This window comes from Coffea arabica, chromosome 10c (genome assembly GCF_036785885.1).
Source record: "Coffea arabica cultivar ET-39 chromosome 10c, Coffea Arabica ET-39 HiFi, whole genome shotgun sequence".
NCBI lineage: Eukaryota > Viridiplantae > Streptophyta > Magnoliopsida > Gentianales > Rubiaceae > Coffea > Coffea arabica.
The window spans coordinates 21,774,968-21,790,570 of record NC_092329.1 but is presented as its reverse complement, the minus strand read 5'-3'; the positions used below and the strand labels follow the sequence as shown (position 1 = coordinate 21,790,570).

Below are 15,603 nucleotides of genomic sequence, written 5' to 3'. Positions count from 1 at the left end.
GTGTCACTTGGTGATTGGTTTTGACTTAAGAACACTATTCACCCTTTTTGACCTTTTGACTACTTGGGTTAAATATCTAAAAAATTAACCAAAAATCACCATTGTCTTCAACCTCTTGGCCGGCCCTCTCACTAAGAAAAGGAAAGAAAACTTCTTCAATTGTCAAGCTCCCAACTAGCTCAATCTTCCAAATCAAGTGCATAAATTAGTTTCTACTCCATAAAATCTTTCTAGTTGGTGTTAGTGGTTGGTTTGGTGAAGTTTTTGGAAGAGCTAAGGTGTCCAACATCTCTACCTCTCTTGTTACTAGGTGAGTGGTGTGTGTATCTTCCTCATTCACTTAATAAAGCTTAGGTTATGCTTAGTAGTGGCTAAAGTGATGATATATATGGTTTATTTCTTGGTTTGAAATGATTTGGTGAAGTTTTCATTTTATTCATAAATTTTCTGGTTTAATGTAATCATGGTGTTGTGGTTGTTTATGATGGTTGATAATGAGGGGTTATGACTCTAGTGGATGGAAATGATTGATATTTGCAACCAATTTTGGGTTTGGATTGAAACATGAAAAGTTAGGGTTCATAAACCCCCTTTTCTGTCCGGTTTTGGATCAGGTGGTTAGGGGCTGAATTGGACTTTGATCAAAACATGAAAGTTGTAGGTATTGATGATTTTGAAGTGCCTATAAAATTTCAGGTGATTTGGACTAGTGTAGAGTGAGATCTGTCGATTTTACTGTTGCTGTTCTGGGTTGATCAGAATGCGAAAACTGCACTTGTAATTGGCCATTTTGACTGGAATTGCTTTGGATTTGGATGTTGGTGTCTTCTAATGAAATGTAGCTGGATGTCTTAGCTACCATATGCCTTTGGAATCAATGCATTTGGACTTATATGGACCGAGTTGGACTCATTACAGCATTGTGTGATTTGTGAACCTGTTTTAGTGGTTCTGGTTTGGTATTTTGGCATATTTGACCTAGTTATGCTAGGATTTGGACTGAGTGGCCTTCTACATTGTTGTAGCCCTGGTTCTTAGCTTCGAAACGGTGGATCTTGCACCTTCATCCGACTATCGTAGCGCCTTTGGTGCCATTACCGTAAAATGACATCAAAACCTGTTTTTCTGGTTTTGAGCTTAACTTTCATTTCCGGACTTTTCCCCAGCTTGACTTGTCTTTGTACTTCTTGGAGCTTGCTGAATGGCTATTGGATGAACTTGTTGTTGTGTGTGTACCTTTGGGTTTGAATGAGAAGAATAATGAAGCCATGATGGCTGGAAAAGTTAGCAAATGTAGGGGAAGTGCTGTCCGAACTTTTAAAGGATTTGTTTGCATTGAGTTTGTGATCTAAGACTTGGATTTGAGCAAGGCAATGATACATGATGGATGGTTTCTGAGCCGTGGAGGTGAGTGACCTCAAACTACTTCTAAAGTTATTTATGAACCGTTTCTTACATTATTTACTTTTGAACTGTTTCCAAAGTTACTTTTGAAATGTTTTCTTGCATATCATGCGTGCTGGCATGTGAGTGTGCCTTGTTTGCTATATTTCTTGACTTCATGACTTGTATTTTGGTTGATAACGTGTTAAGCGCTTATAATGATTTCCAAAACGAGTTTTCGAGGCGAGTGTGTACTTTATCGCACTCGACCTCGATAAATGTGAAATTTTCGATTGAAATGTTACTTGCGCATGAATGTAAGCCTTTTGGGCTGAACTGGCCATTGCCCCTTGTTACCGGTCGTCTTTAGCCAGAAGCGGACTCGGTCAGGCGATTAGGAACTTGGGTGAACGTTTGGTATACTCGAGTATTACCTATGTAGGTTGGTGGAGCCAGGCCAAAAGCCAGGGACGGGGTGAATGAAATGAAATGAATGACCAAATGAGCGAGGAAATGTCAGGAGAATGAATGTATCCTTTCATGAATGTTACTATCGCTTTCCATTATAAATGTTCCTTGAATTATTGATAATCCATATTTACTGTTTTGCAAATGTTGTAGTTGTTTCCGGATTTATCATTTGATTTATGACATCATTGCTATATGACATCATTGAAATGAACTATTGTGAAACCGATTTGATTACTGATTTTAATGGTTACTCGCTGAGCTTCTAGCTCACCCCAAAAATGTTTTATTTCCCCCCCCCACAGGGCTCAAGGCGAAGAAAAGCTTGGAGTGCTTATTCACGTGACTGGATGGCTTATATCGTGTACAGTTTAAGTTTGGATCTATTTTATGTACGAGTTGGTCTTGTATAAATATTTGAAAATGATATGGATGTAAGTATACGTTCCACGATTGGAATCAGTTTCGCTGCATTTTGTAATATGTAATCATTGGAGAATTTGATGTAATTTTGAGATTTATATTGTAATTGGGTTGAGGACTGTAGTGAGCGACTGAGTCCCGGCGAGAGCTGGGCAGGCGACCCGCCGAACCCTCTGGTTCGCCTTAGGGAGAGGTGGGGCCGTCACAGTTGGTATCAGAGCTTAGGCTTCAGATCTCTGTAGTGTATCAGAGCTTATATGTGAAATTGTGGCTGAATTGAGAGGAAATTGGGTGCTGGTCTTTGGTTGGAAAAGTAAAGAAAACAAAGGGAAGTGTTGTCGAAATTTTCTGTAGGAACTCCTGTACAGTCTCAGGAAATCTGTTATAACTTGATATAAAAAAAATTGGAATTGAGTTCTGTTTATTGCGTTAGAAACTAGAGTCAGAGTACTATCAACCGTGAAAATTTCAGCCTGTTTCTCAATTCTCATGAATATCTGTGATTTTTCAAAGTTGATTGAAATTGCAAACCTGTTCTGTCTTTTTCTGGATGAAGCAGCAATTTGAGGCTCGAATTTGACTAACTTGTGGACCGAATCTTATAAATATGTCTTCTGAAAAATTGTAACCCTTTGTGTCTATTTTTCGACGGCATAAATTTATCAATTTTGGACTTAAGAATCTTGAGATATGATTTTTCAAATAGTGTTTCGTAAAACTGGAAAATTCTGTTTTCTTAGAACAATTCTTACTTTCATTTCCCACTTTGAGTTTGGAGTTGGTAAATCATTGTAGGTATGGTTTTTGGGTAGAAGTGAAGGGTTTTGGGGTCGTTCATGTCTTTAGGACCAATTGTTACCTTTTCACTTCAAAACCACATTTTTATCTCTTTGCACTAGTATGACTCGTAGTCGAGCCTTATTTGTGTATTCTATTTACCGTCCCTGTTCCTGTTGAGGCGTTTGGGCCCAGTAAGGGGTATGTTTGGTAGACAGAATTTGGTATAAAGTGATACTCTACTGGACTGGTTACTTTACGTGAAAGTTGACGGAGTGTCAACTACTATTTGATCAAACTCTGGTGAAGAAAAGGGAATTTGGCTCCTGAGAGTCACCTGTATCCTTTCTATTTGAATCACTGTGTTTAATTATTTCATTTTATATCTGGTGTGTGTAGTTGACTAACTAAAAGTGAAGTTCCATGATTCTTGACTGCGTGTACTTTTAATTGGGTACGAAAAGGCTGTCAATTCTTGACTGCCCTAACCCAAGTGTGGCAGATGAAGGCTGTGATTTGGGTGTAATTTGGTTCAAGTTTGATTGAATTTCTTCAAGAAAATTCTGATTTCTTCAAGAAAAGCAATCTAGTGACTTGAGAAGTGATTGGTGAGATCATTAGAGTGTTTTAATACACTTGAGTGAAACACGAGTGTGAGTGATATACTAAGGGAGTCAGTGAGGTGTTATTTCCACTAACCCTATTTTTGCAGGAATACCTCAACATGTCCGAAGGGAAGGAAACTACTCCTTTCGATATTAAACTTGTGATGGAGGCTATGACTGAAAAATTGCTCAAGATAATGAAACAGGAATTAGAACCATTGCATGAGAGGATGGATAGTCTCGAACACTCCCAAACCAATTCTAAGTCCCGGAGACACAAAGCACCAACCCGTGACTATGAAAGTTCCAACTCCGAGGAGGAATATGGGTCGAGGACATGGAGGAATAAACACCGCAAAGCTGGTGTGGATCCAATCAAAGGCGTTAAAATGCAATTGCCTACTTTCCAAGGCAAATCCGACCCCGATGTCTATTTGGAATGGGAGAAACGAGTGGAGTTGATCTTTGATTGCAATGATTACACCGAGGAGCAGCAAATGAGACTTGCAGTCATGCAATTCACCGACTACGCCATAGTGTGGTGGGATCAAATCACTACTAGTAGAAGGCGAAGTGGTGAATACCCTATCACTACATGGACCGAATTGAAGGGTGTCATGAAAAAACGCTTTGTTCCTAGTCACTACCACCGTGACTTGTACCTCAAACATCAAAATTTGACACAAGGAACCAAAAGCGTGGAGGACTACCATAAGGAGATGGAGATAGCCATGTTAAGGGCTGACATTGTCGAGGACCGGGAAGCTACTATGGCACGATTTTTAAGTGGATTGAGGCCTGAAATAGCAGATCAAGTGGAGATGCACCATTATGTGGACCTCCATTATATGCTAGACAAAGCTATTAAGATTGAAAGGAGGCTCAAGAGGAGGGGTCCAATTCGACAAAATTCCAACTTTCAAGCTGGAAATTGGAGAGACCAACCCTTCAAGAGGGAGGTCAACCCCTCTAGTGCATTCCCTTTGACCAAACAAGGTGGGACAACCAAGGAATTACTAAGGCCGAATGCAACTTCCTCAAAACCACCCTCAAGGGGCGATGGTAGGCCTACTCATGAGGTAAGCAAAGTTCGATACCGAGACACTAAGTGCTTTAAGTGTCAAGGATTTGGACATATTGCTTCCCAATGCCCAAATCAAAGGGTTATGCTTATGCTACCAAATGGGGAAGTACAAACGGATGAGGAGGATGAGTGTGAGGACATGCCTCCCTTGGTCGAGGAAGATGAGGAATTTGAGGAGATACCAGCTCATGGTAAAGTTGGTATGGTTGCAAGGCGAGCTCTAACTACTCAGGCTGGTAGAGATGACCTTCAACGAGAGAACATATTTTACTCAAGGTGCCATGTGATGGACAAGCTTTGTAGCTTGGTAATTGACCCAGGGAGCTGTACCAATGTTGCTAGTGCACTTATGGTGGAACGATTGAACTTGCCAACAAATGATCACCCCCGACCTTACAAACTACAATGGTTGAATAACAGTGGTGAGGTACGTGTTCATAAGCAAGTTTTAATTAATTGTGCCATTGGTAGATATAAAGATGATGTTTTATGTGATGGTGTGCCTATGCAAGCTACTCATATTATTTTGGGTCGGCCATGGTAATTTGATAAAAGGGTCATTTTTTATGGATTCTTGAATAAGTATTCCTTTGTGCACAATACTAAAAAGATCACACTTGCACCTCTTACACCTCAACAAGTGCATGAGGACCAAATTGGGTTGCAAAAGGAATATGACATGCATTGTGACATTAAAAAGAAAAATTTGCATGATACAAAGAGCAAAATGGCCGAACCATCTTCTCATAAAATTGACACTTCACATTCGGCCATTGAAGGAAAAAAGGAGAGAAAATCCATCATGCTTGCTAGAACTAGAGATGTGAGAAAGGCTTTGCACTCTAATCAGATTTTGCTTATCTTGTTTTGTAAAGAGTCTTTGCTCACTAATGAACTTGGAGCTTCCTTGCCTAGTGCTAATGCTAAGCTTAAGAAGTGTACTTTTTGCACTAACCAACTTGTCTTCCTAGGTTATGTTGTGAGTGAACAGGGAATACGAGTTGACCAAGAAAAGGTGAAGGCCATAAATGAGTGGCCAATTCCAACCAGTGTAAGTGAGGTAAGGAGTTTTCATGGCTTGGCAAGCCTCTATAGACGCTTTGTCAAGGATTTGAGCACCATTGCTACCCCACTTACAGCCATTATCAAGAAAAATGTGCCGTTCCAATGGGAAGAAGAACAAGCTAAGTCTTTCCAGTTACTTAAACACAAGCTCACACATGCACCTGTATTAAGTTTACCTAATTTTGACAAGGCTTTTGAAGTAGAGTGTGATGCTTCTGGTGTAGGTATTAGAGCTGTGCTAATTCAAGAGGGAAAACCAGTGGCCTACTTTAGTGAGAAGTTGAACGGTGCTTCGTTGAACTACTCAACTTATGACAAGGAGTTGATGGCCTTGGTGCGAGCTCTCCAAACTTGGCAACACTACCTCAGACCTCGGGAATTCATACTCCACACTGATCATGAATCGCTCAAACACATCAAATCACAAACCAAATTGAGCAAAAGGCATCCGAGGTGGGTAGCTTTCATTGATAGTTTTGCTTTTGTCATCAAATATAAGGTTGGAAAGACTAATGTAGTGGCTGATGCACTTTCTAAAAGGTATACACTAATCACTACATTAGACACTAAGTTGCTTGGCTTTGAATTCATTAAGGATTTATATGCAGTTGACCTAGACTTTGGTGAGATTTTCACAACCTTGCCACGAGTTACTCGTGAGCATTATTCTATGTCGCAGGGGTTCTTGTACTACAAAGGTAAACTATGTATTCCAATGTGCTCCATGCGACTTTTGTTGGTTAGAGAGGCTCATGGTGGAGGCCTCATGGGACATTTTGGAGTGGCCAAGACCTTGTCAATTCTCCAAGAGCATTTCTACTGGCCTCGCATGAAGAGGGATGTCGAGAGGCATACACAAAGGTGTGTAACTTGTCACCAAGCAAAATCAAAGGTATATCCTTATGGACTCTACACTCCTTTACCCATTCCACATGAACCTTGGGTAGATTTGTCTATGGACTTTGTCCTTGGATTGCCCAGAACTAGACAAGGGCATGATTCCATTTATGTGGTAGTTGATCGTTTCTCAAAGATGGCTCACTTCATTCCTTGCCATAAAACTGATGATGCTAAACATGTGGCTGATTTATTCTTTAGAGACATAGTGCGTTTACATGGGGTACCTCGTACCATTGTTTCTGATAGGGATGTAAGGTTCCTTAGCTACTTTTGGAAAACTTTGTGGTATAAACTAGGGACTAAATTACTTTTTTCTACTTCTAGTCACCCACAAACTGATGGACAAACTGAAGTGGTTAATCGGACTTTATCTACATTGTTGTGAGCAATTATTAAAAAGAACATTACATCTTGGGAAGATTGCTTGCCTCATGTTGAATTTGCATATAATCGCACTGTGCATACTTCTACTCAATTTTCACCTTTTGAAATTGTTTATGGATTTAACCCTCTCACACCTTTAGACTTGTCTCCTTTACCTATTTCTGAGAGAGTTAACCTCGATGGTAAGAAAAAGGCTGAGTTCGTGCATGATTTGCATACCAAAGCTAGAGCTAATATTGAGAAACGTACCCTTCAATACATTCAATGTGCCAACAAGGGACGTCGCAAGATGGTGTTTGAACCAGGTGATTGGGTTTGGATACACATGAGAAAGGAGCGTTTTCCAAACCAAAGGCGCAACAAACTCCTTCCACGGGGTGATGGCCCATTTCAAGTTGTGGAGCACATCAATGACAATGCCTACAAACTTGACCTTCCAGGTGAGTATGGAGTACATGCTACATTCAATGTGGCTGACTTGAGTCCTTTTCATGCAGATGACGAGCTTGATTTGGGGACAAATCGCCTTCAAGAGGAGGGGATTGATGAGGGGCTCAAGGCTGGTCAAACACAAGTTGCACAAGTCATTCAAGTACCAAGTGGGCCAGTCACAAGAGCTCGTGCCAAGAAGATGCGTGAATCTTTACAAGCCCTTGTGAGTACAATCCAAGGCCGCATTGGAGATGATTTAAAGATTATTGAAGGCTTGGAGAATGAAGATTCAAAACTTTACACATTGCTCCAAGTAGAAGACCCTCCAGCGCCTGTTGCTAGTTAGGCGTGCCCTCACCTAGCGGTCACGCTTAAGGAAGGGTTAAGCTAGTTCTATTATTTATCTTTTTTTTATATAGTTAAATATTAGTTAAAGTCAGTCCATTATGAACTTAGGCTGGCCGAATCCTTGTCATTAATTGGTAGGGTTAGTTTAGTCAATTTTGGGATTAGGGTTAATGCTTGTAAAGGCTATAAATAGCCATGCTTCCTCCTTGTTAAGGGGGTCAGAAATTACATAATATTTGTGAGTGTATTCACTTTTCTCTTCCAAGAGAGCTTTGCTTGAATACTTGAGAGAGTTTTCTTGAGTTATTCAAATTGAACTTATCAATCAAGTATACACCTTGATTGTGGCGTTCTTCTACCCAGACCGTTGGTTCACTAAATCGTTAGTTGTTGGGTTGAGGTTCATCTTAGTTCATCAACTCGGGGTTTAGAGGGGTCATACGTGCAGCTTTTTCAACTTGATTGTGCAATTGGCTCTCGGTTAAGCTAAATCGAAACAAGAAGGAAATGAATTTGTTTTGATTTGGTCAAAATTTGTGGCTGGTCTAAAGGTCACTCCCTCTCCTCTCTCGGCTGAAATCACATGACTTGGTTAATTTTTGTAGGCCATTTTGGATAATTTTTCTCTTGGTAAAAAATGAAGGCAAGGAGCTTGACTAAAGAAAATTTTTAGTCAAAATGTTTTGTAGTTGACCAAGATATTTTACACTAATTGTGGGTGCATTCAAGTCATCTAATCACATGAAATGAGCAAACATGGAAAGTAAATAATATCATGCAAATTGCAACACGTTCGAACATTAGATGAAATTATAAATGACAAAAATAATTGTCGGGCTCTCACACAATTCATTGGGCATTCCCTCACAAAATATTGACTTTCATGTGAACAAAATATGATAATGAAAAACTGGTGCAAGATGAAATTTTCAATAGAGGAAGGAATTCACAAAGAAGAATTTTGCCTAACCATGAGTATTGCCGGTCATTGTTTTCTCAAAATAGGTAGAGAATAGAAGCAAGCAACTAATAAACTCTTTTGTCACTTTTCAGATGATTATCTTGTACTACTCACAATAATTTCTTTTGTATGCATTGAAATTTCTATTATCCTAATAAGTCAACAAATTGTAAGCCTAGTTGCACTAGATGTAACCTAACCCTAGCTATCAATCATTTTTTTTATTTCAAAAAAGAGACATTCATGGTCACCTATATTCAAATCATGCCCAATTCACTGGGCATTCCCTCTTTCTTTTTTCATTTCCCAAAATCCCATCCTAAATAATGTGTATATTTTCTAAACAGTGTGCAAATTTTTTTAGTTCATAGCCAGTACATCTAACAAAAGAATATGAGTACAATAAGGGACAAAGTTTCTTACCAATGTTAACCCTAAAATTGCCAACTACTATAGGAACCTAAACCCTTGGATTGTGTAGTTTTTCGCCTGGAAAAAACAGTGTGGGCCTTTTTTGGGAGGAATTTAGGCAGCTATTCCATGATGAGACAAGCATTTGGCCAAGATCTGAGGAGGTTTTAGGGAATTGTCCTCTCTACTATCTCAAAGTAGTACAGGTCTTTCGGAGTGACTTCAGAAATTAGCACACAAGGGAAAAGGGTTTTCAGATATCTATTTTGATATTATTGATAAAAGAATATTCTATTAATAATTTGGGTAGGACAAATTTTTACTGTGCAAACGCCATTTGAGGACGGTGATTGATATATTTTTATAATTTCTGTTTTTCTTTTTATTGTTGCTAAATAAAACGTTACCGTCTTGCATCCTTCTTCTTACCTTGCAATGTGACCATGTTTTTTTGCCACTGATTCCCTCAGAAGTTCCTGGACGGTAGATGGCCGTCCACCGTTCAGGCCCCCTGTCCGTGTAATGGTACCCATTTTCAGTCTATCCTCTAATACTAAAAGTACAGCTGACCCGCAGAGCAGGCGCCTGGCAGTTGATTTGATTACAAATTCATCACAGTATTCTAATACATTAGTTACCATAAGTGACGCCGGAACAGGTGTCATTACAAAACCAAAGTTCAGTTTTCTCAATCAGCCCCTAATCTTTTCCCTTAAATTTGACTTATCAATTCTATCTTCTCTCTTTGGCTTCCCTCCTCTTCTTTTTCATGATCCTGCATTTACGTTACAAAATTGTTGCTGGAGCCCTGCATAGCTCTTGTATGCTGAGAAGTTAACAATTGCAGCACAACTGAAAGTTACCACTGCAATATCCTGACAATGACATCATGACGAATTTCATCTCAAGTACAGAGTAGTAGAATAAAACCTTATGTTTAGGCAATCTAAAAGTTTATCAGGAGACAGAATCAGAGTAATATATTCTAATAACACCTACAGTAAAACTTGCCCTTATAGAAAAGCTAAATTGTTTTTGTGTCTCTCGTTTCCTATATCCATCATTGGAAAATTAATCAAAACTGTAATAGATAGACCACCAAAAATTCTACAGCAAAAGTTCTCTGAAAAAGAGCGTTGAAGCAAAAGCAACAATTAATTAATCCTGCTTGTTTCGTGCTTCTCTTGCTCGGTGTCTGAGCTCAGCTTTCTTCCATCTCACAATCAAGTAACATAATGAGAAAAGGGTGTTTACCTACAAAAAGGGCAGGATCATGATGCAGTTCAGAAGTCAGGGAAGCAGCGTTACGAGGGGAGAGAGAGAGAGAGAGACTTACCAATACTACAATTGCAACAACCAGAAGAGGTCCAGACCAAAGTACTGAGAGAAAGAGTCCATGTGAGTCAAAATAATTCTGGGTTGCAAAGCTTTTCCAGTTGTTAGCTAAGATGCTATTCAGCCACTCAGCTAGATATACTCCTGCCACTAAATCAATGGTACTCTTTTTCAGTGTTACTTTTGTGCAGGTAATCCTAAAACAAAGTGTGAAATTTCAGATAAAATATGAAATGTGCACATTCACAGGCAAATTTTGACAGGCTGCTTCCATTGCTGGCATTTCAGGAGGCATACACTAAATATGGACTCTGCTACATCATTACTGGAAGTTTCCACACTTGTTACTTTCTTCTGTCCATAACTTTCAACAGACTCTCATGCTAAAATTCTCTCTGTAACTTCCTCAGCAAATCAACAAAATCTATTAGTATTACTTGTTTAGCAAGTCAGCATAGCTCATTCTTATATGTCATGTGTCCTGCTCTAGTCCACCTAGACAGAACACTGATGAAAGGCTAACAAGTGATGTGAATGATGTCTGTATGCACAACAATCTAATTGAGACACAGCTAATATATCAGCAAGGCTAGGCCTGCTAAGACTGAGATCACTGCATCAGTTAGACAGACAGTTTAGATCAACAACCCAAAAAATAAAAGCTCAAAAGCATGTTAAGTTAAGCAAGTTTCAGCGACTTTATGTCCCGTTCCCCCAACCCAAAAAGCAAATGTTTCCTTCCGTTTCCTTTTCTATGAAAACACAAACCAGCTAAATGTAGTCATATGTTGTTCAAGTCTGTTATCTAGTGCCAACCTATCCTTGTTATTCTTATCCATTTACAGGCTCGTTTGAAAAACTTTATAATTTCCATATGCAACAAACCAAACTATTAAACAATCAGCTTTTGCTTTTTCCCCTCTCAAACTTCCCTGCTAAACCATAAGATTTTCCATGAAGTTGACTTTCTACAAGTTCAGGTTCTTTGGCAGCATTTAACGCCAATACTACTAATCTCGTTAAGTATTCCATCCAATAGGTAGGAAGTTGCACTACATGAACGTTGCACGTACATATCACAGTAATCATAAACTTTGCCAATCAAACAAGGTTCCTGAAGATACAAGATTACGTTCAGGTATTTGGCTAAAGATGAGAAAGTGACCTTAAAATCAACTACCTCGGTTATCTTTTCCAGCTTTATGTCTGCCATGAACTATAATATTATCAATGCATAGCCCAAAGAAAATTTTCAATGCATATGAGTGAAATAAATTATATTAACATTTAATAATCTGGCCACCTCAACTGGCTCAACCAGGAACCAACTCAATCAGATCTCGCTGTCCATTGACCATCCCACAACTGCATAATAATCATAGGAACCGCTCAACCTGGGTGACCTGGCCACTCTTCTGTCTTAACAATCGATCTGGAGGATTCCTCAGATACAGTCAAATCCTAATCAATTTTGAAACTTTGGCACAAGCAAGCTTAAACTCATGGTATTAAAACATCAAGCTTGAATAGGCTATTCCTCTTTGATGCTCATGAGGACACTTCTATTACAGGTACCTATTCACTTCTTTGACACAAAAAATCCAATATCAGGAAAAAAAAAAGGAAAGAAAACCTTAAAGCACCAAACTTTCTCAAGAAACAAAGTAATGTCTACACAACTGGCCGATCCTTTAACTGGGAGAAGCTCATTTAAATTTTTTTTCATTTTTCTTTTTTAACTTTCAAGAAGCTCGAGTGAGAGAAGTTCAAAAGTCATTGAAGGAAGCAGTGTGAGAGCAAAAGTGGAACTTCGAAAACATCCAAGCACGTACAAGAGTACATTGTAACAAACATAAACAGAATATGAATGAAAGGGACAAAACTTCATGTCCCTTGGCCTATTATATAGCTCCTTTGTGATATATTACTATGCAGCTTTTGTGTTAGATTAACAATCATGAAACAAAAAAGTGCTCATTTTGTTGGCTTTTATGCATGCGTCTTTTTAGTTGCTTTTTCTTCTCCTGTGAGCGATTGCATGCATAAAGCAGAGATTGCCAGAGGTGACTAAAAGCAGAAGTTACAATTTGAGAACTGTAGTCTTGCTTTCCCCTAACTTTTAGCATTAAGTATTTCAATCATCATACGGAATAGATAAATAATATGTAAATGTCACTCCATTTTTTCTATAATTGCACTGCACTCTATTTTTTTTCCCTTTTCTTTTCTGAGACCCAAATGCCCCTCATTCAGTACTCCTCCTTCGTCCAATATATTTACTAGCCATGAGCTATTCCTTAACCAGAGAGTCAGAGACCTTCATTCCTCTCCGTAGAAACGTACTTAATATGCCATATCTCTTCCATGACTGATCACAGGCCCTTTCGTCTATCTTCAACGATTTAACTTGATTTTCTCACCTATACATGTCCTTACCACACAACTCAGCTGATGAATTTTCACCTTGGGTTTGGAACATGTGGCAGCTCTTCTGAGTCACGATTTTTCACCATTCTTCACTGATTCACAATCAATTAACCTACGGCTCCAACCACTTGAAGGATATCATTTGCTTTAGTAGCATAAAGTGGGTTTGATCATTTTTTCTTGTAGGATTCAGATTTGGCTGATGGGTAAGATAGATTAGATGGTGCTAAAATCCATCTGGTGAAGTTCTCTAACTAGATATTAGACATAAACACATGAAAGCATAGGTAATTCAGACTTGCAATCTGTTGAAACACGTCATTAAGGGAGATAAATGAACAGTTATCGTTAACTGTTGAACAAAGGTTGTCATCAGGAAACCTACATGCAAGAAGGAACAAGCACATCTGAAAATTAGTATTCCTCCTTGTAATGATTGCCACTAGGAAGAGCACAGCATGGAAAGCAACTAGGCATATCAACCATGGCTCCTGCAGAGAGATACACACACACAAATGTCAATCAATCAGGATATCATACATACAGCAATGAAATTATCTTAGATCCAACACATGTCAAACAAGGTGAAATGAAACAAGAAATTAAAGGAAAGAATATGGGAGATGAATATGGACATTGATTGGTTAGTAAAAATGAGCAGACACTCAAATCACTACCAATAACTAGACATTTTTTAAACCTGGTCAGCTAGCTTGAGTGGAGCAAACTAATATTTAAGGCCTACCAAAGCTCTTGTTGACTTTCCAGCTATAAGTAACAAAGGCAAAGATCCTTGACTCCTCTTTTTTCTTTCCCATGACTAACAATTTCATAACCTATAATTGGTGGAGCCAGACAAAATCCAAACAGGGGCACTTAAAGGAATGAATTTAACTCCAAAATAACATGAAGCCAAAAGACTGAAGCCTAGATATCCCATTGCCCCTTGTGGACCAACTGATTATTAATAGACTAAAGCATGAAAAGTATTTTAATCATGCAGATGCAAATATATCTTACCATTACCTTATCAGTAAAACCGCCTTTAACATACTGACTCGACTTATAAAACATAATATATTGAATTAGAGGCGTTGTCCTAACCAGATTGACAACTAACAATTTTATTTTCCAATTTAAATTTCAAGTTATGCCTGAGTCTTTTATTCTGATAACGAAAGCCTTAACATCAGGTTGACTACATTGACTCAAGATCTTGATAAGAAGAAACCACTGCCACACTTTTAAATTTTTCATCATCAGAACAAAGATTGAAGAAGAGCAAGCAAGATCTCCCACCTGGTGAAAGGAAAAAAAAATGCAGAATTTAAATAATTCTATTTTGCACTATTTCACCAAATGAGAAACAACGAACAGTTAATTGTGCCTGAACTCAATGATGTAAACTGATTGAAGCAGAAGAAAAAAACATTTAAATGCCTAAAACTTGCAGTCACTAGTGCGAAACCTAATATTTGGACTCAAACTCATTAAAGCGAGATCCAAGAGCACCAAATTGGTATCCATTCCCTTTTACTATTTCTCCTGGTTATTTTCACCTGTATTATTCCACACAAATTTCTCAAAGATACGTTGTTACACTGAATTAAAAAGCACTGATACCAATGCTCCTAATCAAAACATTTTCTTAAACCTAACAGCTGGAAAAACTCGAAGTCCTGATTTACTAGCCTGCCAACCGAGTCCAAAACATGGGCTATAATGAAACAGATTACAACCGAAAAAACACAGCAATGAATGAAAACCTATATATCCCATCAATAAGTAACACAGTATTGAATAATGTGATGAGGGAAAATATTAAAAGCAAAGACAAATCAATTAGCCCCGAAGACATTGTGTACTACAATCTGAAACAATCAACCCTTTTTAAAATTCAATGAAGATATTAAGAATGCCACCAAAAAAAAAAACACAGCGAAAAAAAATGAAAAATCCTCCTCTCGAAACGTCATACCAGTCCAACACTTAAGGAAAAAAAGGGCTAAACAAATACAAGGATTTGATGCCAAAAATTAAGAGAAAATTTGAAACAATGCAAGTTAGTACCCTCCAGTCAATGGCATGGAAGAATCCCATAAAGTTGTTATAGGCAGGAGTTAAACTGGAGCGCAATTCGGCGGTGAGTTTCTCAACCAGATCTGCCATTTGGTCCTTGTGGGCATTCAGTGCTGATGTTAGTTCTTCCATCTTCCGTTTATCTTTCTGGAGTCTCCGGTTGATCTTTCAACTCTTTCGTTCGTTGGAAAGACAAGTAGGGCTTTATTGTAGTATTTTCTGAGTGAAATTCTGGGGGTCTCAATTTCGAACCGTCTCTCTGTTTATTATTTTCCTTGTTTAACAGATTCGAGGAGGAGTTACTACTGAGGGTATTCTCGCTTTGTAATTTTTTTTTTCTTCTCCATCGGGTTATTTACAATCATTCCTTAAGTTATGTCTTAGTTTTCACTTTATTCCTAACATGTAATTTTTATTACCTCTTCATTATTGTGACTTTTCATTTATCCTTTTCCCCTCTTTTATTTCCTTTTCTCTTCTTTTCTTCTTCTCTCTTCCATCATTCCCAATAGAAAGATGTA

At 38.4% G+C, this 15,603-nt stretch overlaps 1 protein-coding gene across 1 annotated transcript; it reads right to left on the bottom strand.

Moving 5' to 3' along the window:
• Positions 1 to 10,082: 10,082 nt before the first annotated feature.
• On the bottom strand, positions 10,083 to 15,363 carry LOC113741769 (uncharacterized). The gene is made up of 4 exons (XM_072069671.1): positions 15,074 to 15,363; positions 13,389 to 13,494; positions 10,578 to 10,726; positions 10,083 to 10,495 (listed from the first exon to the last, which is right to left on the bottom strand). The coding sequence occupies exons 1-4, from the start codon at positions 15,212 to 15,214 to the stop codon at positions 10,400 to 10,402; spliced, it is 492 nt and encodes a 163-aa protein (XP_071925772.1). The 5' UTR covers positions 15,215 to 15,363; the 3' UTR covers positions 10,083 to 10,399.
• Between the last annotated feature and the right edge of the window lie 240 nt (positions 15,364 to 15,603).